We start from the raw sequence: 24344 nt of genomic DNA, 5'->3' as shown, positions 1-24344 counted from the left end.
AAATTAGATTTAATAATCTAATCATAAATATAATAATCTTTTAAAATTACCAAGATTTGCTATAAAAAAGATAAACAAAAATTATAGCAAGTTCTTGGATTCAATAAAGGAAAAAAACGATAACAGAAATTAAAAAAAAGAGGATAGATTAGAATTATAGATTCATTGCAAGATAATCTCCCGCCCTTTTTGATCAACCAAAAAGAGTTCGGTGGTGCCATCTATTAGAATAACGATTCAACTATTACAGATACCTACAAATATCGTTCTACCCAACCATCAATCGGTAAAACAGAACGATTGACTCGAAAGAAATAATTCGTATCATTATCTAGATCTACGATATTTTGATTTATAAAAAAAAATATACAATAAAAATTCGTACATATATATACATATATAAACACACACACACACACACACACACATTCATATATAAAAAAGAGAACGATTTATGACGATTAACTTTTATTTATTTATTAATATGATCCATATAGCTTGCATTTTACATATACATAACTATTTTATACTTTCACGTTACAACATTGTATGAAAGTTTTTCCTTTATTATGCTTTATCCTTTGATTAGAGATCTTTTTAATTACTATATAAAATTAATGGCAGATTAGATCGCTAAAAATTTGTCTCTTAAATATAATTAGATAATTCCAATTGGCACATATCAAATTTGCAGGATAACAATATATAACTAATTTACAAACTAACAATCTTAACAATTCTAATCAATCTTCGAATTTCTAAACAAAATAATAATAACAATTTAAGAACGATTGGAGAAGAAAAAAAAAAAAAAAAGAATACCTCGAACATATCTAATTCACAACAGTCAGAATACAACGAACTTACAATCCTGATAATACTAATCGATCCTTCAATTTCTAATCAAAATAATAATCTAGAAACGATTAGTAAAGGGAGAATAAAAAAAAAAAAAAAAAAAAAAAAAAAAAAAAAAGAAAGAAAAGATATCAAATTCGAAGGGGTCAGAATACAACGATAAACTTACAGTCTTTATAATACTAATCGATCTTTCAATTTTATTTAATCAAAATAATAATAATAATAATAATAATGAATGAAAGTTTAGAAACAACTAGATAAGGTAAAAAGGAAAAAAAATTATGTATAAAAAAAAATATATATATATAAATGATCTTATAAAACACACACACACACACACACACATATCGTTCTAATCTGACAGTCTTTTAAATGACAATACTTTCTTTCAAAAATGTATTAGTTTGAGTTTAGATAAATTAGATTTCCCACAAATTGATAGCGACAGTAGAAATGCGAAGCAGTGATAAACATAGACAAAAAGAGAAAGAGATAAAAAGAGACGAGAAGCAAAAAATGCCTGATCTAACATATATAACATACTTGTGTTTACATATATATATATCTTTTTAATCTTTAATATGCTTCACCGGCTCTATTAGATTCTGATTTGGCTTCCATAACCAAATTCGCATTGAAATGACGTCGATTTTCCAAATGCAAGTTGTTGAATACACTTTGATATGTCTTAGCGATTCGTTCCCTGTCCTCAACAGCCAAATTTTGAAATTCCTCTTCTAAAACCTTCATCAGAATTTCCCTTTGAGTCGAGGCATCCTTAATCACGAATCTGTCATCCTCTTTAACCCATTCCTCCCATAGCACCTTTGCGCCGTCGCTAAATACACGTACACACACATAGAGAGAGAGAGAAAAAAAACACACACAGAAAGAAATAAATAAGATTATAAAAAATATTATCGATTTCGTTCGAGATAGAATTTTCCAACATTTATACAATTTTAATTCATATATCTTGTCAATTACAAACGAAACAGTATACTCATTTTTATCTTTTTTTTTTTTTTAAGTAAGGGTAAGTGAGCAGATGGGGGTAGTAAATTGGGGCTGAGGGGTGAGGGGTGAGGGGTGGATTATAGAGGGCAAGAATATGTAAGGGTGGGTCATAAACAGCAGGTGTACTTTATTTCTTCGAAATTAAAACGTTAGGAATATTCAATGAAATGAAAGGATACAAATATGGTTGAAACGTTTATCAACATCTATTTGGGTTGGGCGTTATTAATCGAAAACGAAATAATTTCAACACCATTTTCATTTCTTTAGGTGAGGGGTGAACTCTTTAGAGAATACCAGGAGATTATTTCGTTCATTCGAAATTAGAACATTAGAAATATTCATTGGAATGAGAAGCGAGATAACTGGGTCGAAATGTTTCTTGGCAATCTATTTTCAAGTGACACGTTAGTAATTAAAAATGTAATAATTTCTATACTCTCTACAACGTCATTTTCTCTTTTTTCTTCTTTTCTTTTCTCTCTCTCTCTCTCTCTCTTTTTTTTTTTTTGACTCTCATTAATTCGAAATTGAAACTACGTGTGTTGATAATTACGAATGAAAAAAATAATTGCTGCGCTCTCGAGAGTCCTTTTTTGTTTCTTTATTTTGTTGATGGTGGTGAGAGAGGATGTAAGGTAATGAGAGGAATTTATTTCATTCTTTCGAAATTGGAACATCAGTGAATATTCATTGGTATCAAAGAGAGAAAGAAAGAGAGAAAGAGAGAGAGAGAGAAAAAGAGAGAGACAAGTAGGTTGAAATGCTTCTTGGCATCTATTTGGGTGTTTTGTGAATGATTCATAGTTAGACTATTGCGACATTAAACGAAGTTGGAAGGAAAGACTTTAATTCGAGATTAAGATGTTTGTCCTCGGATCCTTGACACCGTTGTCACTGTGTTAGTTCACGGTCGAACAGAAAATTTGTTAATTGCTATATGATTACGAAATTTTCTTTTATTTTATTTTTTTTTATTTTTTTATTTTTTTTTTCGTTGAATTGACCGTTCGTTCATTTATTTATTTATAATCAAACAGGGATAAGGAAATATAAAAAAAAAAAAAAAAAAAAAAGAAATTGTAAAGAAATATTAAAATATGAATTATAGAATCGATTACCTATACATGGACGTATCAGTGCAAGCGTTCTCCCGAAGAGCAAGTTCACGTTCCCTCTTCTCGATATTTTTAAGAGCCTTATCCCTAATATCCTCATCCATAGTAAGACTCTTCATATTAAAGATCTTTTTCTCCCTAATCAATTCCAATTCATTCTTCATATCTCTTAATCTGATAGCATCGTCCCATCTTTGTCTATTGCAAGCATGTTCCTCTTTTTTCAATAGATCATCTATCTTCTCTTTGAGCTCTTTGTAAGTCAAATAAAGATACATTTTTTCGGAAAGATTTTTAACATTAGGATCCATCCTCATCCACGGATAACCTCTTTCTCTTTCATAATCACAATGATCTGTTTTTATTTGCTTATCGTTCGCAATATTATTGATCGATATCTCTTGTTCGGTCCTGTTCAATGTATAATCCTTATCAGAAACATCCTGCGGAATGATCGAGGAATCCACCTGATCAACCGATTCGTTCGTAGACTCCTGGTTCGAAGTAGATGAATCGTCAACATTAAGATTTTCTTTGTCATCATCCATCACCTGCTTGCTAACCGTAGTGGTAGTTGTCGTAGTAGTCATCATTGGTGCCTGTAAACGACGTGATAAATTGTCGAAAATATCATTGCCAGGCCTGACATTTGTGTTCTCCAAACTCCTACGTGCATAGCGTGCTGAATATTTTCTATTACGTGCTAAAAAATCAATATTTTTATCAGATCGATCCTTCTGATCGTTCCAATTGGACATATCGCTGTTATAGGTCGAATTGGTACGATGAGTCTCCTGATTTGTTTTAGGTAAATTAGTCGAATCTTTCAAATGAAAACATTCCGCAAAATCGCTTGAATTATTATTACTCTTTTTTTTATTATTATTAATATTATTACTATTATTAATAATATTAATATTCGAACTAATAATTGAAGAAGAAATTGGTCTAGGATCAAGAAAATACGAACGTAATCTTCGGCATGTACTAGGCAAATAAAGATCTTGTTCCATACGTTTTTCTTTTAATTTTTTTTTAAGAACCTCCAACGAGGTTATATCATTTTCTTTAGATTTCTTTTTTTTAATCAATTCGGCCAATTCGTTTTGATAGAGCTCTTCCTCATCCTTCAATAATATTCTCAATTTGTTTCTCCTTGCTGGGAGTTGATCAAGTTTTTTTTTTTTCTTAGCTTCCCTCTCAAGCTTACCCTTCGGATCAGCAAGCTTCAAGTTCCAAGAGTCGTAATGTTTGGCTATTCCACTTTCTCTTTCGAAATATCTCGCTGTCTCCTTGTAATAAGTGTGTCTGAGATATGCCTCGTTACGTTTCTCCGCTGCTAGTTGATATTGCCTCTCACGGAAACGGCCAGCCCTTCAACAAGGTCAAGTAGTCTCGTTCTGATAAGTTTCTTTAAAAGAGAAAGGAGATTTTATTTAGAATAGAATAAAAATACAAAATATTTCACTATGTCTGATTCATAATGTCGGATGATCCTGATCCCTCATAATTACCTATTTCTGGGTCTTCGAATGATAATTGGATTCTTTCTTTTTTCTTTTTTCGATTATTATGATAAAAACTTTGTAATGATTTTTTCTTTTTTAGGTGAGGGGGATTGAAAGAAGTATTATGAGTGTCAATTTATTTGTTATAGATCGTTATTATACTTAAATGTATGCTCCCAAAAAAAAAGGTCTCAGTATGACAGAAATTTTTTTGAGGTTATTCGTAGCAATTTCTTTAAAAACGGAGGAGGAACCTGATCGAAAGAACGATTCTAAGTGACTATTTACTTGCTATCAGTCGTTATAATCTTTAAATATTAACTTAAATATACCTACCAAAGAAATGACGGATTTTAGATTTCAAAACTCGAAGAGAGATCATTGAAATAGTTTTGTTGGTACGTCTCAATTTATTATCCACTAATTAAAAGTAATATCGAATACCAATCGTAATTTAAATTTGATAACATTTTCAAAAGTGAATTAGAACTTTTAGAGCTTCTAAAATATAAAACCGATAATTAGAAAATATATATTTGCTCTACCTATTCGTTTCTTTCGTTTCTTATTCGTGTAAATTGAATTGGATAAATCCGAAAATGTTTTTCTGAACAAAATCTCAAAACACTTAAAGCATTATGATCAAAAGTGGCATTGAACTAAGACGAAGTTTATCGAATTCCTGAGAAAATCCTTGAACTGGACAATAGGCTAAACGAACATGAAATTTGACGGTATATTAGTAAAGATCAGCATCAGATTCCAATTGCTAACTAAAGAAAATTTATCGACCAGTTTTCGCAATCGAAAAGGACCGGATGGTTGACAATCGAGTCAAAATTGACTACAGTAATAAATACATGAATGTTTAGTGTGTACGTATGTATATTTCGAAAATAGTTTCATTCGAGCAAGAAAACAAAGTGCGGAATGGATGTCCACGAAGAAAATGGCTCGATAATACGATGCACTGTAACTGAAATCGCTCTGACGATATACCCAAGTTGTTTGATAATATTTTCATCAACTTAACTGATATATACCGATACCGCGAATATCGTATAAAGAAGCTAGCTTTAACAGTCGTTAAAAAAAAAAAAAAAAGAAATGAAAGAAAGAAAATTAGTCGTCCAATTGACTTTAAGAAAACATTCCGCGGAATATCGAAGATCAAAGTAAAACATGATCATAGGAATTGAAGAAGCCTGTCAAAGTGAAAGAAAAAAAAAAAAAAAAGAAAAAAAGAAAAGAAAATATGAAAAATGAAGATTAGACAGCACATATGCGTTATACTCAGAACAAATACAAATCTCATCAAGTTAGAACAACAACAATAAATTTATCGACTCAATAAGTAATCAAATGATAAAACAAATACCGATTGCATCGATTGACGTGATCGAAATAAAAACTAATAAAGAACAAATTCGACGTTGCATATGTATTCCGCATCTAACAATGAATGTAATAAAAGGTGAGAAAGGAATAATAATTGGCCTTGAGAGATCAAGCAGGTAAATAAATAGATCTCAATTACAGTAACTCGGTAGATAGGTAGGTACTCAACATGAAGAAAAAAATAGAGAGAGAGAGAGAGAAAGAAAGAGGGAGAAAGGAAATTGTCGTGTAGGAAGAAGACAAATAGAAAGAAGAAGATAGGAGGAGAGAGGAGAGAGGAGAGAGGAGGAGGAGGAGGAGGAGTATCAATTTCTATTTCGAGCTTGCGACTCTAAGTGACGTCAGATCTACCAAAATATCACGCGGTTAGGGAGGTGCAGTTGGTTAGAGCTCCGGTGTGTGGTCCAGGTCTCGATCTTTCCCAGACTCCCAAAAATCTTCTAACTCGTCGGAGTACGTTCGATTGTGAATTCCTCCTTTTTCCAAAACTTTACCAGATCAGAATTTTCAAAGATAAGAAAAAAGAAAGATTTTTAAAAATAATAAAAAAGGAAGCAAGGAAGAAAAAAAGACAACACAGAGAGACAGAAAACAGGAATCCAACAAGAGGATATACACGAAGAAACAATCTTAACAAAAGTGGATTGTTCATTAAATCTTCGTTTTTGATCTGATCATCCCATCCCCCAACATATTCCTCATCTAACCCTGTATCATCCCTTTTTTTATTTTTTTTTTTTTATTTTTGTTGATATCACTCAATTTGATCATTCCCATTTCTACCAATAATCCTACTTTTTTGTTCAGTGATCCTAAAAAAAGTGTTACACACACACATACATACATACCTATATATATATATATATATACATATATATATATATATACACACACATTTTGTTACTGTTGTCCCCTTCCATTGATCAGAACTTCAAAGTTGTATAGAAGAGATAATACTTAAGGGGTTGACAAAAGGAAGTTGTTAAGATGCCAGGTGCCGGTGGTCAGCCACCGCAGCAAAGGACTACCTTCAGACCACCCTGGGTCAAGGATGGTGGTCCTAATCCTTTACCCATGCCCACAGCACCTTGGACTCTTAATTCTAGAAGGGACTCCAAGTCGAAGGCTGAAGAACCACCGGCTTTCACCAAAGTTACGTTGAAGGTATTTATGACTTGCTTTTCATTTTTTCCCCTCTTTTTCTTTTTTATCTTTTAATCGACGTTTCTCTTTTTCTTTTCCTGTTTTTTTTTCTTTCTTTTTTTTTTTTTTTTTTTTTTTTTAAATAAATTTTATTAATCGATATTTCATCAATTGATCTGAATAATAGATAAATTCAATGTTTAATATCAAATTTAATTGATCAATCTTCGTTGATTTATTTTATTAATTTTGTTTTTGATCATTCACAAAAAAAGAAAAGAGAAATAAATAAAACGATGATTTTTTTATAAGAATTATCTTTGTTTTTCTTTTTGTTTTTCTTCTCCGAGTAAACAGGTCTTTTTTTTTTTTTTTTTTTGGATCTGTCGATTGCTGTTGTTGGTTTATCGTATTAACGATTTGTTTTTTGTTTCTCCTTTTTTTTTCTTCTTTCAGTGTCAATTTTTAACGACAATTTTTAGAACAGAAATTTATCGCGAATAAATTTCTTTTCTTTTTTCTTTCTTTTTTTTTTTTTTTTTTAATGACACATTCGAGCAACAATTTACAATAAAGATTTATAATATTCATCTTTTCATACACATACACACACACAGACACACATTATTTTTCTTTTCTTTTCCACAAAAAAATTAATAAAAAAGAAAAAGAGAAATTGATTGATTGATTAAAAAAAAAAAAAAAAAAAAAAAAGAGAGAAAGACAATTAACAGAAATTAAACATGTTTATTGTGAATTAAAAAAAAAAAAAAAAAAAAGGATTTTCGTGCAGAATTTATTACAAAAAAAAAATAATAATAAAAAAGTAAAAAAGCAAAAAGAAATCATTTTGGAATCAACTACTATTGTTTATTTACTTCTTTTCTTTCTTCTTTGATAATTCTTTGTTATAGGTAAACAATTTATTAAAAAAAAAAAAAAAAAAATATTAAGAAAGAGAGAGAAAAAGAGAAAGAGAGAAAAAAAAGAAAGAAAGAATTTATTTACAATATCTCAAATATTATTTGTGAATTCCTATTTCATTCACGTATTGGATTTCAAAGTCAGGACTTTAAAACTGACTCGAAGTATTAATAGCAAACGTGGGTGTTCTGCAACGAGTATACTTTATAAACATTTCTAAACGTTAAAGACTGGAAAAACATTGTACTCGTGTTAAGTTTGTATGTTAAACAATACACACACTCTCTCCTTCACACATACACATACATATGGTGATCATTATAGAGAATAACATAGCAATTTTCGATCAGCTGTTTCGTTTTCATTTATTTATACAATGCAATTTTCTTCCTTTTTCTTTTCTTTTTTCTTCACAAATCTTGAATTAAAAAAAAAAAGAAAAATATATATATATATATACGTAAATAAATTCATAAAAAAAAGAAAAAGAAAAAGAAAAAGAAAAAGAAAAAGTTTCGCTATAGGAACGTCGAATTTATTTATTAATGATATAATTTTTATTTATTATTCGTTATTGTCATTTGTTATTATTGTTGTTTAGCAACATTTACTTTACACTCTTAATTATTTTGGCAACGAACCAAAAAACGATTTTTAGTAGATAAGAGAAAGCTTTTTGTTTTGAATCGAGAGTGGTGGAGGGGTAGATAGGGAATGGGGGGTGGGAGGGTAAGAAAAAAAAAAGGAAAGAAAAAAAAATATAAGAAATTGAACAAAATTTTTTCGAACGGATAATTGTTTTTCATTATTTTTTTTTTTTTTTTTGTAATCGATTATTTGCCTGTTTGAGAGATTAGATCATCGTAGAATTTGATATTGATTTAATTTAAATTTGACATTGATCGTGCAGTTTTTGTAAAGTAAACGTGCCAGAAATTTTTTTGGAATACGCAACTGCAATAATAAATTGTATATCGAAAATGGAGACGTTATGAATGATATTAATTTTTTTTTTTTGACAACTTTTATTTTATTTTATTTTATTTATTTATTTTAATTACGACATTGCGATTAAGAATAGTTATCAATTTTTAAACGGGTGTAGGTGAGGTTTTGAAAAATTTTTTGGTTTCAATTTTCGAACAAAGTCGTGGAGAATTAAAATTGCAATTAAATTTACAATTTTTCAAGAAAACGCATTGGAATTTGAAGATCTTTAACGCACACAAATCGCCGTAGAAATGTTGATATTAAAATTGCAATTATATTGTGAGATTTTCGTTTAAAAAGAAAAAAAAAAGACCGACGAAATTGCAATTGTATTCGATTTTCAATGAAAGCATTAAAATTTGCGATTACTTTCCAACTTTAAAGGCGAAACATGCGACATAGAAAATTTTTTTTGTTATTTGCAGTTTAAAATAAAAAATATATTGAAATTGCAATTGTGTTTGATTATCAATGAAAATATTAAAATCGAAAACGTCTTTTGTTATTAATATTCAGGATTTAATTCGCAGAATTCAAAATTGTAATTTATAAATTGTTCGAAATCGGAGATATTAAAATTGCAATTATTTTTAATTTTCTTCGAGAGATAATAAAATTTCAATTCTTTTTTTTTTTTTTTTTTTAGCAGAAACATCATTGCAATTATTCTCAATGTTTATTTAACTTATCTCTTCATGAATATTCTAGAAACTTAAAATTTAGAATTGCAATCGTAAATTGTTGCAAATGGAGATACGAAAAATTGCAATTTCCTTCTCTATTTCTTTTTCTTTCAATTCTTATTCGTGATATAACGATCATAGAGACGTTACCAAACGTGTCCGAATATTTTTAGATCCCGAATCGTAAATCATGTTCCATAAAAAAAAAAAAAAAAATTGCAAAATTGCAAAAATCGCATATGCGACGGGCCAAGAATCTTTAGTTGGGCCAAAAGTCCTTAGACGATTATAAAAATCAATAATTCTCTTTCAAGATCGTTCAGCCTTGCAATTGAACTTGCAAATCGACGAGCGAGGTTTGTAATTTTACAAGCTGTATAAAAAAAAAAAAAAGAAAGAAAAGAAAAGAAAAAAGAAAAAAGAATGAATCGCCCGAAAAGTCTCAAAAAAAAGAGTAATAATTTTTTTAGTCACCTAAAAACTTATGACCCTACTAATATATATATATATATATATATATATATATATATATATATATATTCATCCCTATTATTGTATATTTTGAAATTTTTTATTTAAACACAGTTTGTATGTGCATATGTGTGTATATATGTATACATATTTATGTGTGTATTTATAATCATAAATTATGATCGAAATTGCAAGAACGATCTCGAAGATACGACGTTCGTCTCCTACCCAAATGCTTACGAATTTTCTCTCTCTCTTTCTCTCTCTCTCTCTCTCTCTTTTGCTCTCTCTATCTCTCTGTCTCTCTCACTCTCATATAAGACCCTCTGGGTCACGATTATTTAAAGAACACGGGTTTCTATTTCAAATGTCTTGCCAGCTGCGTCTTCCGCCAGTTTCCTAACGCTTTTATAATCACGCCTTATTCGTGTAAACGTAAGCCTCACGTTTGGCTGCTGATGCTGATGCTGCTGTTACTGCAGCATCATTATGCATTTTTTAAATCGATGGATCGATCGGTGGATCAATCAAGAACCTTCACCAATCAAGATGCTTGATCAAACATCACGATGACAACACTAACAATAACGTTAATGTTAACTGTTCGATAATTTCAATTAAAAAAAACAAAAAAAAAAAAAAAGAAATGTCGGTCAAAAAAAAAAAAAGAATGGATGAAAAATAAATGTTCTTTTTTCTTTCTCTTTTTCTTTATTTTTCGGAAAAAATTAATAGTTGAAAAAGTCGCGATTTTAAAGTCGAAGAAAGATTAAAAATATGGCGTCCATCTTGTCCGACGTCGAAAGAAATTTAAAAAATAAATAAATAAATACATACAAAGAAAGAAAGAAAGAAATGATGAAAAAAAAAAAAAAAAAACACTAAGTTCGAATTATTTAAAGACGACCGAGTGCGTCGTCGCTTTGCCAAGAAGAGAATTCCACACCCTCTCCTCTTACCCCCACTCCTTTTTATTTCTCTCTCCTCCCTCCCTCCCTCTCTCTCTCTCTCTCTCTCTCTCTCTTCCTCCCCTCTCTTTTATTTCTCTATCTTTTTTTTCTCGTGACTACCGCAGTCGGTTCGTTCGGTCGTTCGTTTCCTTTCGTTTATTCCATGTTGACGATTTAAAAAAGAAAAAAAGCAAAGAAAGAGAAAGAAACAGAGAAAACAACAACAACAACAAGCAAATATACAGGATGAGCCAACAATTTCTAGGTGGGCGAAAAATTCTTAAACGATCTTAAAAACTTTCAAAGAGCATTTAGGCTGATCGATTTATAGACGGATCAGTTGTTAATTTTTTAATGAACCTAAAGTGTAATTTTATAATGTAAAAAACAAAACAAAACAAAACAAAACAAATTAAGCTAAAAAGTCTGAAAAAAGATCTAATCGATTTTTTCATATAAAACTTTCAACTTCTTTGTGGACCCACCTAGAAAAACTTTTGGGATCACTCGATACGACGTAAGAGACTCTAAAAAAACCCTTCGTACAAAACATTGGTAAAAGAAAAAAAAAAAAATAATAATAATAATAATAATAATTTGGAGATGAACAATCGTATCAAACACCTACTCACAAAATTGTAATACATTTGTTTTGTCTCCTATTTTTATTTCCATCCTTTTTTCTTCTTCTAATTTTCATAGAGTGTCTCAAAACCAACGGAATCGGTACAGCAATCGACCGAACCTGGTCAACAAGCAACAAGGAAGCAAAGTAAAATCACTATAATACCATCTCAACCAAAAAGTGACAAAAATTCTAATGCCGCTGCTACTGCTGCTGCTACTGCAACGACGACAAAGACAAAGACAACAAGTAGTACACCTCCGTCATCGAAGCCACGAGAGAATGGACGACAGGAGCCAAATTCGAGGCCGCAACTCGAACGACAAGTTCGCATTGAGAGATCTCGATCCCGAGGTGACACTATACCACTATCCAAGAGCGAAAGTTCAACTGGTAAGATTAACCCTAAAGTTACAAAACGCATCTACAAAAACAAAAATAATCCACATTTTTTTCCTGTATCAAAAAGAAAAAAAAATTCTGATCTCTACGGTGTCCAGATAAAAGTGACAAAATTAATAGTTAACAAAGTGAACGAATGAAAAATATTCAGTCTTACAAAAATATATATATAGAAAACTACAAAAAAAAAAAAAAAAAAAAAAAAAAATTGATTCCAATCCTAATATCATTACAATGGTTTGATAAAGATTGGTTAGTCAAATTTCTTTCCTTGTTTTAAAAGTCGACGACGAATCGTTCTTCGAGACTGTTCGGTCACCTAATTCAAGCTCGCAGTAGTAGTAGTAATAGTATAATAATCTTACGAGTTAACAGTTCATGATATATATATAAAAAAAAAAAGTTTGTAATAAGATAAAAAGGATAATTGACGTTTGAAGTAGCTTAAAAAAAAATTTAGGTCAAACCCAAAAACTTTTGACCTACAAAAATGTTTCCTAGTATATATATATATATAAAATAAAAAAAAAATAAAAAAAAAAGATATGAAAGAGTTAAAATTCAATTCGAACGAGCTAATTCCACGATTATTATAATTTCTAATTAATTTAAGGTGCACCAACATTATCGAAGAGTTCGTCTAGGGCGGCCATACCACCCCCACCCCCACCAAGGCCACCCCCACCACCACCAAGTCGTTCTATCCTTAAGGATATACCTCCGTTGACTGAAAATCAAGAAAAACAATTGGAGATGTTAAAATCAAGACCAAGAAAACGTCCTGATTGGGCCAGCATGATGAAGGAGGTTGAAAGTGGTAGACGTTTAAGACATGTCACCTGTAACGACAGAAGTGCACCCCTGATCGAGAGGGTTAACAAGGTCACAGCTGATCCAGCAGGTGATCTACGATTTTATCACGATCCTTCTAAATAAGAATCCTTTTAAACGAGATTATTACGATATCATGATACCTCTGTGTACGTATTTATGTTTGTCTCTCTTCCTACCCCACTTCTCTCACCCCTATGTCCACACCCTCTTAATCCAATCACACAGATGTAAAGTTAATTACTTTGTTAATGAGTTATTTGTTCAATTAACGTTTCCCATAGGACTGTCTTATTATCGATATCTTCATGTCTCATAGTTACAAATATTCGCATATTGTCCTCAATTTGCTTTTATATTACCTGTTTTCTTTCATAATATAAGTGTTAGAGATTCTGTTCCTCCTCCTCTTTCTTTCAATGTGATAACGATGGGGAGAACCTTACATGGGTGTTTTGTGTTTTCCTTTTTAAAATAATAAGCTAATTAAATTGCTAATTGTACATCGTGGAAATTAACCATTAGTTTATGTCTCTCTCTCTCTCTCTTTTTCTTTGTGTATGAACCATTGTCTCAACCTCCTCCCCAACCCTTTGTTGTCTCCTCTTTCCATCTCAAGTATGGTCTTTCTTTTTTTTTATGCGACTAAAGAAAAGAAAGATAATTAATGCGCCAATGATAAATTATGATTAGCATGATATCATAATTGAAGGTTTGCGTCAAGGTTTCCCCGCTAGAAAGAATTTCTATGAAAGTTAATAACGATTTGATTTCCTATTTTTCTTTCTTTCTTTTTTCTATTTTTTTCTTTCTCTCTCTCTTTTTTTTTTCCTTTTTTTTTTCTCCTTTTCTTTCTCCATTCAAAACAGGTAAGGCGCACTTCGTATTCGAGTCAGAAAAGTCAAACATGCACAATCAGTTGCTGAAGCAGATTCAGGAAGGCGTCAAATTGAAAAGCGTTAAGACCAATGACAGATCCAAACCTATATTGGAGGGTCTTAGGAAATTTAGAAGGCAATTGACGATAGAGGAACAAATGCAGAAGGTCGAAGTGGAAGATGAACCAGATGATGTAATAGATGACGATGACATCGATGCTGTCAGGGACGATTTGCAAAGTACTAAGCAAATGCTAGCCATCGAGCTTAGAAACAAAGAGGCACTTGAAAGGGAAAACAAAAGATTGCAGGTGAAAATTTTGTACTATATATATAGTTTAAAGGATCAATATATTTTGTATGAAATTAAATAAAGACTTATGTTGAATAACTATATATAAATATATATTTTCATTTTATAGGCAAGAATTTTGAATCTTGAAGCAGAGGTAGAACGATCGAGATCACAAAAGAACGTTCAGGAGTACAAACAACAGGATGAAAAGTTGACAGAATCTTTGAGAGAGGAAGCTCGTACTGCAAGAAAGGATGCCGAGAGATTAGAAAAGGAATATGCTAGTACAGCGGAGGAAAGGGACAAGTATAAGAATGAATTGGAAGAAATGAAAAGAATGTATGCCAATTTGGAGAAACGTATGAAAGCGGGTAAGTAAACTTGAAGAAAACGATTTTCGTTCGTTGACATAAATCTATTAACATTCTAATTAGCTTTATTATTTGCAGCTGCACTAACTGCGTCTCAATTTTCTATTGCTTTGCTTCAACTGGCTATAACGCTTCTACTAATTATGCTTTTTAGGAGAGGGTTGGGTTGATAACTCGGATGATGATGATGATAATGATGATGATTATGATGATGATAATGATGATGATGATGATGATGATGATAACGATACTGAACCAATTGTGGAATTAGCCGAGGATAACACAGAAGAGGCATGGTACAATTTTTCAGGAATGGCGTTGGCTGGATGTCCAAGTGCGAAAGACGTTGCAAGAATTGCTTCTCAAAAGAGTATGGATAATAAACAACAGGATATGAGTGAAACTGAAGAAGAAGAAGAGGAAGAAGAAGAAAGTACAGAAGAAGAAGAGGAAGAAGATTCGAAAGCTTCCGCAGAAAAACGTTTGCAGAGAGAAATCAAATTGCTTTCTTCCAAAGTGAAGAACTTTATGTAAGTAAGATTATTTTATATATAGAGAAAAAAAAAAAAAAAAAAAAAAGAAACTAAGGATTAATTACAAAATTATTGTTATTTATTATCAGGGACAAAGCGGTTAATGCTAGAAAAGAAAGGCACGCATTAAAAGAACAGATCAAACAACAACAAAAATTATTAAAAGAGGAAAAACGTAAATTCAAACACTTGCAAAAAGAAGTCGACAAAATGGCCAAATTGATGGCCGATACAGAAGGAGATGATGATGAAGAAGAAGAAGAAGAAGAAGAAGAAGAGGAAACAGAATCTGAAGAATCAGAATCTGAGGAATCGGAAGAGGAGGAAGAATCTGATATTGACGAAGTAGGTCATACTACAGAACAAGAGAAAGATATTTTACAGGTAAGAGTCGAATAACGATATAATAATATATCCTTTAAGCATGTCGATTGATCTTGTCGTATCTTCTTAATTTCTTACAGAAACGTGTAAAGAGACACGAAAATCGATTGGCCGCGTTAAAGAAAGGTAATTATCTTTTAAAAGCTCAAGTCGACAGATTAAAAGACGATTTGGCTAAACAACGAGAAGAAAGTATTACGTTGCAAGAAGATTTGGACTCCGTTTTGGCGGAATTAGGTTAAGTTATAATATAAGTCAAATAATTAACTCTTTGACTGCATTGCGCACTAGCCTGAAACCATGGGGGGTATTGTAGGACGCAGCATTTGCATGACCTACTGCGAGAGCGTGTATATATGACTGGTAATAGCGTGTATATACGCCTTTCGCATTCAAAGGGTTAATAAGTACAAAATGATTGTATACATTAAACATATAGGCATTATACATATTGAAATATAGTGAATCTTATGAATGATAAAAAAAAAAAACATTTTCGTGATAATACGCATAATCATATATCTACGTTTGATATTAATCGATTTTGATTATAACATTTATTTTGTAGTATAAGAGATATATAAACATCTTGATAGACCATAAATTTTATTTTATAAATAACGTTGCAATATATCGAATGTAACAATCTTCTTAGATTAGGATTTTGATCGGGGTTAAAAAGAAAAAAGGAAAAGTAAAAGAAAATTTAATCGATTAATTGTAATTCACTTTTTTCTACCTTTCTTCTTTCTTTTTTCTTTGTTTTCTTTTTTTTTTTTTTTTTTTTTTAATTTGTGTTAAACATATGAACAAATACGTATGATCGTTTTGTTCGATGTCACGCATTGTAAAATATTTTTAAATAAAATAAAATTAGGTACGTATTGGTTATATTCAACAAGATTTTTGATTGAATTTATCAATAGATAACGTAAATGTAGAGTAAGACTTACATGTTTCACCTTCCACGGTTGCTTACGAATTGAATCTAAACTGAGTCGAGATCCCTTCGCCGGTTACGCCGTTATATAAACTACTGCGTACATATGATCGATTTTATTTTCTTCCAAAACACCCGAAGATGTCCTTACAAGCATTCACAGCAACGGTACTTACACAACTACGAAAACAAATGTAGGTTGGGCTCTTAATCGATTATTCGCCAACAGCGACATCTACAACTAATTTCCACGTATTTCATTGGTAGATTGAATCACAGCTAGCATTTGATTGGTGAACCTTGAAAAATTAGTAAACTTCTTTGTTGCACCATTACATAAATTAATAATGACTATTAATAATATTATGTGATTATGACAGATTTTCAACAGTTATGTTCGTTAATAATGTTTAATACTTATATATTTGAGATTATGCGTTTTATCATTTAGACTATTTTAGCGTAATATTGCATCTGCAATAAAGTTTTCGTACGTTTCATTGGTCCGTCGAAATTTAGCTCACATCTGATTGGTAAATTTAGAAAATAAGAAAACTACATTGTTACACGATTATATATAAATTAATAATAACAATTCATATTACTACGTAATCGTAACAGATATTCAATAATTATGTTCATTAATAATGTTTAATATTTATATATTTGAGAATATGCGTTTTAACATTGAAACTATGTTAGTGTAACGTCGCATCTGCAATCAAGTTTTCGTACATTTCATTGGTCCGTCGAAACTCAGCTCACGTCTGATTGGTAAATTTAGAAAATAACTAAACTACATTGTTACACGATTATATATAAATTAATAATAACAATTTCATATTACTACGTAATCATAACAGATATTCAATAATTATGTTCATTAATAACGTTTAATATTTATATATTCAAAGTTATGCGTTTTAACATTATAGCAGGCACTCCCTAACTTTCCACGTATTCCATCAATCCGTTGAATATCAGTATTCACCGCTTCTGATTGGTGGATTTTTCGAAGTAAGAGTAAATCTCACTATACACTGTTATATATGAATTAATAATAACAATTAATGTTATTACATTATTGTGACTAATTTTTGACAATTACGTTCATTAATAATGATCAATATTTATATTTTCAAGATTATGTTTTTAAACATTTTAACTATTATGGCGTATACTTCGTATTTGTGACGTCATCGTATTACAATCAAATTTGAATTTATAGGAGGAAAATTAAAAAAAGAAAAAAAAAAAAACGAAATAAAATTATTGAGATATCAATGACGTAGGATTTATTTTTATTTAAACAAAACATTTAGGATGCATTGATAAAGGTGATATAATAATCGTTTCTTTTCTTTTCTTTTTTCTTTCTTTTTGTTTTTTTCTTTTTTTTTTTTGCTTTTACAGTGAGAACAAAAATTGGAATTTTCCTTACATAGTTATTTAAATACATTTGAAATATTTACAAAATAATTTCAAGTTAAACGTAATTACACTTAGAATGGGGTAGAGAGTATCTGAGAAAATTGTTTGAAATATAATATGATAATTTCTAATCAAAAGATAAATTTAAGTCAATTGTACTAAAATACGAAATATCATTAATCCTAAGCACAAAACATCAATATTATACGAATACTATGTACATCTTTTTATTTATATAGTACAGAGAGTTATTTTTTAATCATACCCGGCAAAAAATGATTTTTTTTTTTTTTTAATTTTTTTAATAATGCAAATACCAATTTTTATATATGTTTATCTTATATATATATATATTTATATATATTTATATATAATTATATAATTATATTATATATAATTATATTATAATATATATATATATATATATGAACTTTTATACATATACATCAAAATGTCTACATATGACTTTTTTCAAAATTATATATATATATATATATATATATATATATATATATATATATGCATATATATATATGTATAAAGTTATGCGAGGTAATATTTGATAGGAGATATTTGCATTATAATTGTTAAGTTAAAACATGCCCTATATATTTTCTTTTCTTTTCTCTTTTCTTTTTTTATGTTTGATAGTAAATATCAATGATATCTGGGTATCTGGTACGAATGAAAATTTGATCATAAAATTCAAATTTATATTTTGAAATTATATATATATATATATATATATATGTATATACATATATGTATATACATATACACATATATATATATATATCACTATTATAATACCTAAATTACATTTACTATACAATGGTGTTACAATATTACAACCTCCATACTCTTTATCCTTCTAAGAGAAGCTTGAACTATAAAAATTAGACGTTGCCATTAACAAATGTTAGAGCACGAGTCAAAACGAATGAATTAAAATAAATGTCTTTCATTGCGATATCTTTTTTGTATTTTGTTATTGTTGTTTCTGTTGTTGTGTTTTGATTTAATTAAAAAAAAGGTGATTTAAAAAAAAAAAAAAAGAAAAAAAGAAAAATACTTTTGTGTTTTACAAAATACTTATAACATAAATAATGCTTGCATATCATACAATACTTATGCATACGAGTAATTAAATTATAAAGAACACTTATAGTGCGTTATAAATAACATCTTGTTATGAATCTTATTGCTTAATGCTATTGTTTTTTTCATCTGTTTATATGTATATATGCATATATATATATATATATATATATATATATATATATATATAATATATTAAAGAAAAATTGAGTAGTATTTTATAAAATCAAGGCAGGCTTATATACACGTCTGGTTGCTTAAAATATGATGAAAGTTTCCTTACGTAATACAAAATAAATCAGACATTAATATATTATTATTATTATTATAAAAAAAAGAGGAAGAAAAAAGAAAAAAAAAAAAAAAAAAGAAAAAAAAAGGGAAAATTACATCTCACATGAGCTAATCTTTTTATATTTGTTTGCATTCATAGCATTACATGCATATAAGTTTACTTTTTTTTTTTATTTTATTATTTTTTTTTTTTTTTTTATTAATAATTTATCTTTCAGAATCTCAATTTTAATGTTCATCATAGTACATCTTCTCATTTAGGTTTGAATATTTATACGTGTGTGTGTATATATATATATGTGTGTATGTATATATATATATATATATTTGTTCTTTTGCATTTTGCATATCGTGTTATTTAAAATAAAAATAAAAAGGAAAGAAAAAAAAAAAAAAAAAGGAAAGGAAAATAAAATAAAATAAAATAATATAAAATGAAATAAAATAAAATAAAATGTGAAAATGAAAATGATCTTTCAAAATGTTAAATCCTTTAACATTATTAAGTAACGCTTTAAGGAATAATTTAATTGATGCTTAATGATCTGATGGAATGACTCATTCTACTATCTTCTATTTGAGTATGCTCAATCGAATGTAAAAAATATATAACATTGGGATAAATGAAACGAAGGAAAACGAAAAAGAGAAAAAATAAAAAAGAAAAAGAAAAGAAATGTAAAATTTGTTAATTGTTTTGAACGACGAATCTATTTTACTCAGAATTAATTTCTCATTAAAGTCAATCGATAAGACAATAATTATCTATTATCGAATTGACTTCTCTCCTCTCTCTCTCTCTCTCTCTCTCTCTCTCTCTCTCACTCTCACTCTCACATTATTTAAATTTAATACAAGCAAACATAACAGTTTTATGACTGAATTTTTCTATAAATAAATAAACGCATTGATACTTATTTTCACTCAAAGATTGGCCAATCACTTATCGTACTTTGTTGCGTTCTATTTTTCCTCTGCAACTTAATTGCACTCATTAAAGCATACCATAACATTTTGGCACGTTCCTTTCACGTAACTTCCGATTTAATCTTTTTCTCTTCGACTAACTTAACGTCGGTCACGTGCAAGTTGTGAATACTTTTAGCAGCAAATTTAATAACTGATTGTGTAGACACTTGCGTAGTATGTCTCAAGTCCAAACGTTTAAGCACTTTACACCTTGCAAGATGATCTAACGTTATCTCTGTAAGTAGCCTGCAATTAGCTAAATTCAATGATGCCAAATTTGTGACTGCTTGTGCCGGTGGTGTTGCCAATTGAGCTACACCAGCATCGGTAACTCTCCCACATGAAGATAAATCCAATGTTTCAATATAAGGCAAATGTTGAACGATATATCTTAGAGCTATGTCTGTGATGTCGCATCCTGCCAATGATAAATTTTTCAAATGTTTAAGTCTGGAAGTTTTGTCGATTAAACCTGGTCTTGAATCTGTCGGAGGACTGAGAACCTCTCTTAAACTGGAATCGTTCAATCCAGAGACATGACTCAAATCCAAAGTAACAAGTGGAGGACAGCTACAAGTTCTTAAAGCGCAAACTCCTGTCCATGTGCAACCTTGTAACGATAAAGTACGAAGTTGTGGTAATCTACCTAATAGCCAAGCAAGCTGTCGCTTTGTTACATTTGTCCAATCAAGAGAAAGACTCTCTGGTTGTCGTCTTGCAATACCGGTTAAATGTGAGGCAGTTAAATGAGAATGTGACATATCAAGTTTTCTCCATAAGCTTGGATCTATACTATACTTTGCCCATGTACGACAAACAAGGGCACAATTTGCCAAGTCTTTTGCATTCAAGAATCTAAAAACAGCTAAGATTGCTGTTTTGTCATAAGCTAACGATTGTCCATTAAAGTCTGACCCAGATCTTTGCACAGGGGGTAACGAAATGGGTCTAACTACCACATGAGGCCTCTTCAATGATTTACTACTTGAACCAGTTAATTGCACAGCTAATTGTGTACGCAAAGCAGTCCTTTGTTCACCTTCAGCTGGTTCCCTATCATTCCATGTCTGTAATTTTATTTAATTTCATTCATGCTTATCTTAACGGTTTCTTATAATTTAAATCTTTTAGTCTTCTAGTTCGCTTACTTCATTCGGATCAAGTCTTGATCGTTTACTTGGAGTTGTGGCTCTTTCAGAATCTGTTGTAGGTGTTGACGATGCTGCACTAGATGCTGAAAGTTTACGAGCACGTGCTTTTGGCTGTCGTGGTCTGTAATCTAAATTTCTACCACTTTCACAACATTGAGGACACTCCCAACTATTCGGTAGATCATCACTAACAGTTATTCTTTGTGGATCCAATCCTATACATTCTGGATGGACTATATCAAAACACACAGAACATTCAACTAATCTCGATGGTGCTGTCGGCGTTGGTTTACCTATATAAAAACAATTATTAAATATATTTCATCAGGTTAAAAATTCCTTGCTTTAAATTTTATCTCAGAAGTATAAATAATATAAATACCCATTAACGGAGCAGGTTGTTGACCCCAACCATCCAATTGGCATACTTTACAAGCTGCGGTAACTGGTAGCATGGGCCTAAGGCACTGTCTCATCAAACATGTTTGCTTGGCACGTCCGCTACCACCAAATTTGACCATATCTTGACAGTACATGCATTCTCCGCAATCTGTTCTTGTACATGCTTCGCACTTCTTGCATCTAGTACGTCTTCTTCTTGGAAATGCTCTTTCGGATTTCTCTTGAGAATGGTGCCTTTGTATTTTCACGAAAGTTTTCTTTGTTATTCTCATACGTTCCTGTTTGAAACGATGTTAAAAAAAAAAAAAAAAAAAAAAAGAAAAAGAAAAAAAAAGCAACAAAAAACAAACTATAAATTTAAATTGTCACAAGAAGTACCATCTAAAATTTATTATAATTTTTTTCATATTTACTCCTTCTGCTATAGTTAAAGCTGGCGGTGGTGGTAATACTGGATTACCAGTTACAGCTGCTTCTGGACTATCGTGTCTGTGTTGCTCGACTAAACATCTAACGTCATGAATCAGGGCAACGGGATCGTGTATTAATTCAGGCACATTCTTTTTAGTAGACGGCAATGAATGCAGGTACATGACGATAGCTTTTAAACCATGTAATTCGTAAGGTGTAAGATGGACATGTTGATGATGTTGGGGAACTAAATGTTGCCTTTGAGATTCTGATATATCTAAATGACTTCTACCCAGCAGAACGTGTACGTATCTTTCCAGAACGTACCTAGAAAATAATTTCAATATAAATGAAAACTAAATAACGCTACGTCAAAGATATTTTTATTTTTATTACAATATACGTACCATAACATTTCTGTAAAAAATGGATAGCGAAATTTCTGAGGCACTTTTGTGTGTTCCTCAACTTGGGCAACTTTCAACTGTTTTTCAATACCAAAACTATGGAGAAAGTTACCACCAAATACTAAAGAATCTTGAGGCGTATAAACTGCATGTATCCATCCAGTTGGTATAAACAAAGTCATTCCTGCGGTTAGAGTTATTCTACCACATCTATCAACCATATCACCAAAAAATACATCCGATTGTTTTCCGCTTAGTACCCATTCTTGATAAAGAGACAAATTCTTTTCCGTAGGTGGTATCAACCAAAAGATTTTTCCACCTCGTAGTATATGATACCATACGCTGGTACCACCAAAATCAACGTGAAAATCTGTATAGCATCCTTTCACTGACATTAAACAATATTTCTGTACTTTAGGATACATCATATCTTCCAAAAGATTTGTAGATTCTACTTGAGCCTCTTTCAAATGTCTTGGCCATACGACATCAACCCAATCAACTTGACGAACCAAGCTCGGTGATTGTACATAATTTTCCAATTTAGTGTGACTAAATTCCAATGATATAACATTCAATAAACGTTCCTTGTTCTGATCTTCGTAATATTTCTGCCACTCTTTCATCGTCATATCCTCATTTTTCTGCGTATTGACGTCCATGACATCTAATACCCTTTTAGAACCTAACGTATGAATATTAATTTTTTTTTATTTTTATACCTATCATCGTATATGTTATAAAAATATATATAAGATAATAACATACCAACGCAAGTTCTAACATCATTCACTGTAAAGTTAGAACTAGGTACTCTCAATCCTAATCCAGATTTATCTCTAAATAACAACGGTATTCCTAGACCGTGTTTTTGTAGATAAGCAAGATTCAGTTCGGATCCGTTCATTTCACGGAACAATCCAGTAAAATGACTGAGATCATATCTCTCGCACTCAATTTTTTCATCGAGCTGAAATGTTCTACGTCCTTCAATTTCTTCATCGCCAATAGCCCAATCATCCGTATACAATTTTCTTGTTCTCTCTCTCTGTAGATGTATATATATATATATATGTATCAATATATGTATGTATGTATATATATATATACACATATATATATGTATATGGTATATATAAAAGCAAAAAAAAAATAAAATAAAAAAAAAGACAATGAAATTTTTGATTTCTTATATATATTTCTTTTCTTCCTCTTCACACATATAAACAACAAAGCAAATAACCTAACCTGTACGCTATTAATCACTACTTTGTAAATTATTGTAATTTTCTTTTTTATTTGATTGTTACTTTGTAAAAATGTTTGTTTACCAATTGACGCCTTTTTGGCAGCGAAGTAGAGTCATCGGCCATTGTGGACATGCTGTCAGAAACGTATCATCGAAAACTCATCGAATACTTGAAGTTCTTTACTTCACAAATATCGATACGATTCTTACGTCGATATATAAATCAGTTCTTCTTCATTATTTACATGTCACAGACGAGTAATCGAAATTACAACGAACTTTTCATAGATATTACTTGCCCAACACCATTCTCTCGCCATTTTCCTGCCGGGCAGTGTTACCAAAACAAATTCTCGAGTCAACCAAAGTCGCAATGTTTCTTCGAAATCTCACGTAGGCCACTTATTAGTTATATATAGTACTACACGTCGATATCGTTTATTAACCTCAAAATAATTCTCTATAAATTATGAAGAATTTTCTTAACCTTAAATATATCTTTCTTGCTTTCTTCTAACATCATATAATCAAATAACAAAAATATTTAATATAAACGTGTACTGGATTAAATACTTTTTTTTCTTCTTTTCTTTCTATTCTGTTTCTT

At 30.4% G+C, this 24344-nt stretch overlaps 3 protein-coding genes and 1 long non-coding RNA gene across 5 annotated transcripts; 1 reads left to right on the top strand and 3 right to left on the bottom strand.

Annotated features, from left to right (window-relative positions):
* Positions 1–451: 451 nt before the first annotated feature.
* Positions 452–4372, bottom strand: LOC122637203 (trichoplein keratin filament-binding protein-like; the record flags this gene model as incomplete). Its single annotated transcript, XM_043829205.1, has 3 exons — positions 452–1699; positions 3000–3819; positions 3985–4372. Coding segments are annotated over 3 exons (1470 nt in total), but the record flags the coding sequence as incomplete, so codon positions are not given.
* Positions 4373–6704: 2332 nt separating this feature from the next.
* LOC122637226 lies at positions 6705–6920 on the bottom strand. The gene is made up of 2 exons (XR_006329181.1): positions 6791–6920; positions 6705–6750 (listed from the first exon to the last, which is right to left on the bottom strand). It is a non-coding gene; the product is annotated as an uncharacterized LOC122637226 (long non-coding RNA).
* Positions 6770–16094, top strand: LOC122637225 (trichohyalin-like). Of its 2 annotated transcripts, none has more exons than XM_043829230.1 (8): positions 6770–7066; positions 11766–12081; positions 12704–12991; positions 13791–14110; positions 14222–14465; positions 14620–14995; positions 15088–15382; positions 15463–16094. In XM_043829230.1, the coding sequence occupies exons 1-8, from the start codon at positions 6890–6892 to the stop codon at positions 15622–15624; spliced, it is 2178 nt and encodes a 725-aa protein (XP_043685165.1). In that variant the 5' UTR covers positions 6770–6889; the 3' UTR covers positions 15625–16094. The 2 variants fall into 2 exon arrangements, with proteins under 2 accessions (XP_043685165.1, XP_043685166.1); XM_043829231.1 differs by having other exon boundaries at positions 6773–7066; positions 14776–14995.
* Positions 16095–19837: 3743 nt separating this feature from the next.
* On the bottom strand, positions 19838–24208 carry LOC122637277 (jmjC domain-containing histone demethylation protein 1). The gene is made up of 7 exons (XM_043829287.1): positions 23820–24208; positions 23257–23536; positions 22486–23173; positions 22081–22405; positions 21648–21945; positions 21263–21558; positions 19838–21181 (listed from the first exon to the last, which is right to left on the bottom strand). Exons 1-7 carry the CDS (start codon positions 23868–23870, stop codon positions 20174–20176), a joined length of 2946 nt encoding a protein of 981 aa, XP_043685222.1. The 5' UTR covers positions 23871–24208; the 3' UTR covers positions 19838–20173.
* Positions 24209–24344: the final 136 nt, after the last annotated feature.

This window comes from Vespula pensylvanica, chromosome 25, assembly GCF_014466175.1.
Source record: "Vespula pensylvanica isolate Volc-1 chromosome 25, ASM1446617v1, whole genome shotgun sequence".
In the NCBI taxonomy this organism is placed as follows: Eukaryota; Metazoa; Arthropoda; class Insecta; order Hymenoptera; family Vespidae; genus Vespula; species Vespula pensylvanica.
Note: the sequence above shows the minus strand (reverse complement) of the source record. Positions and strands in the feature narration are given on the sequence as shown.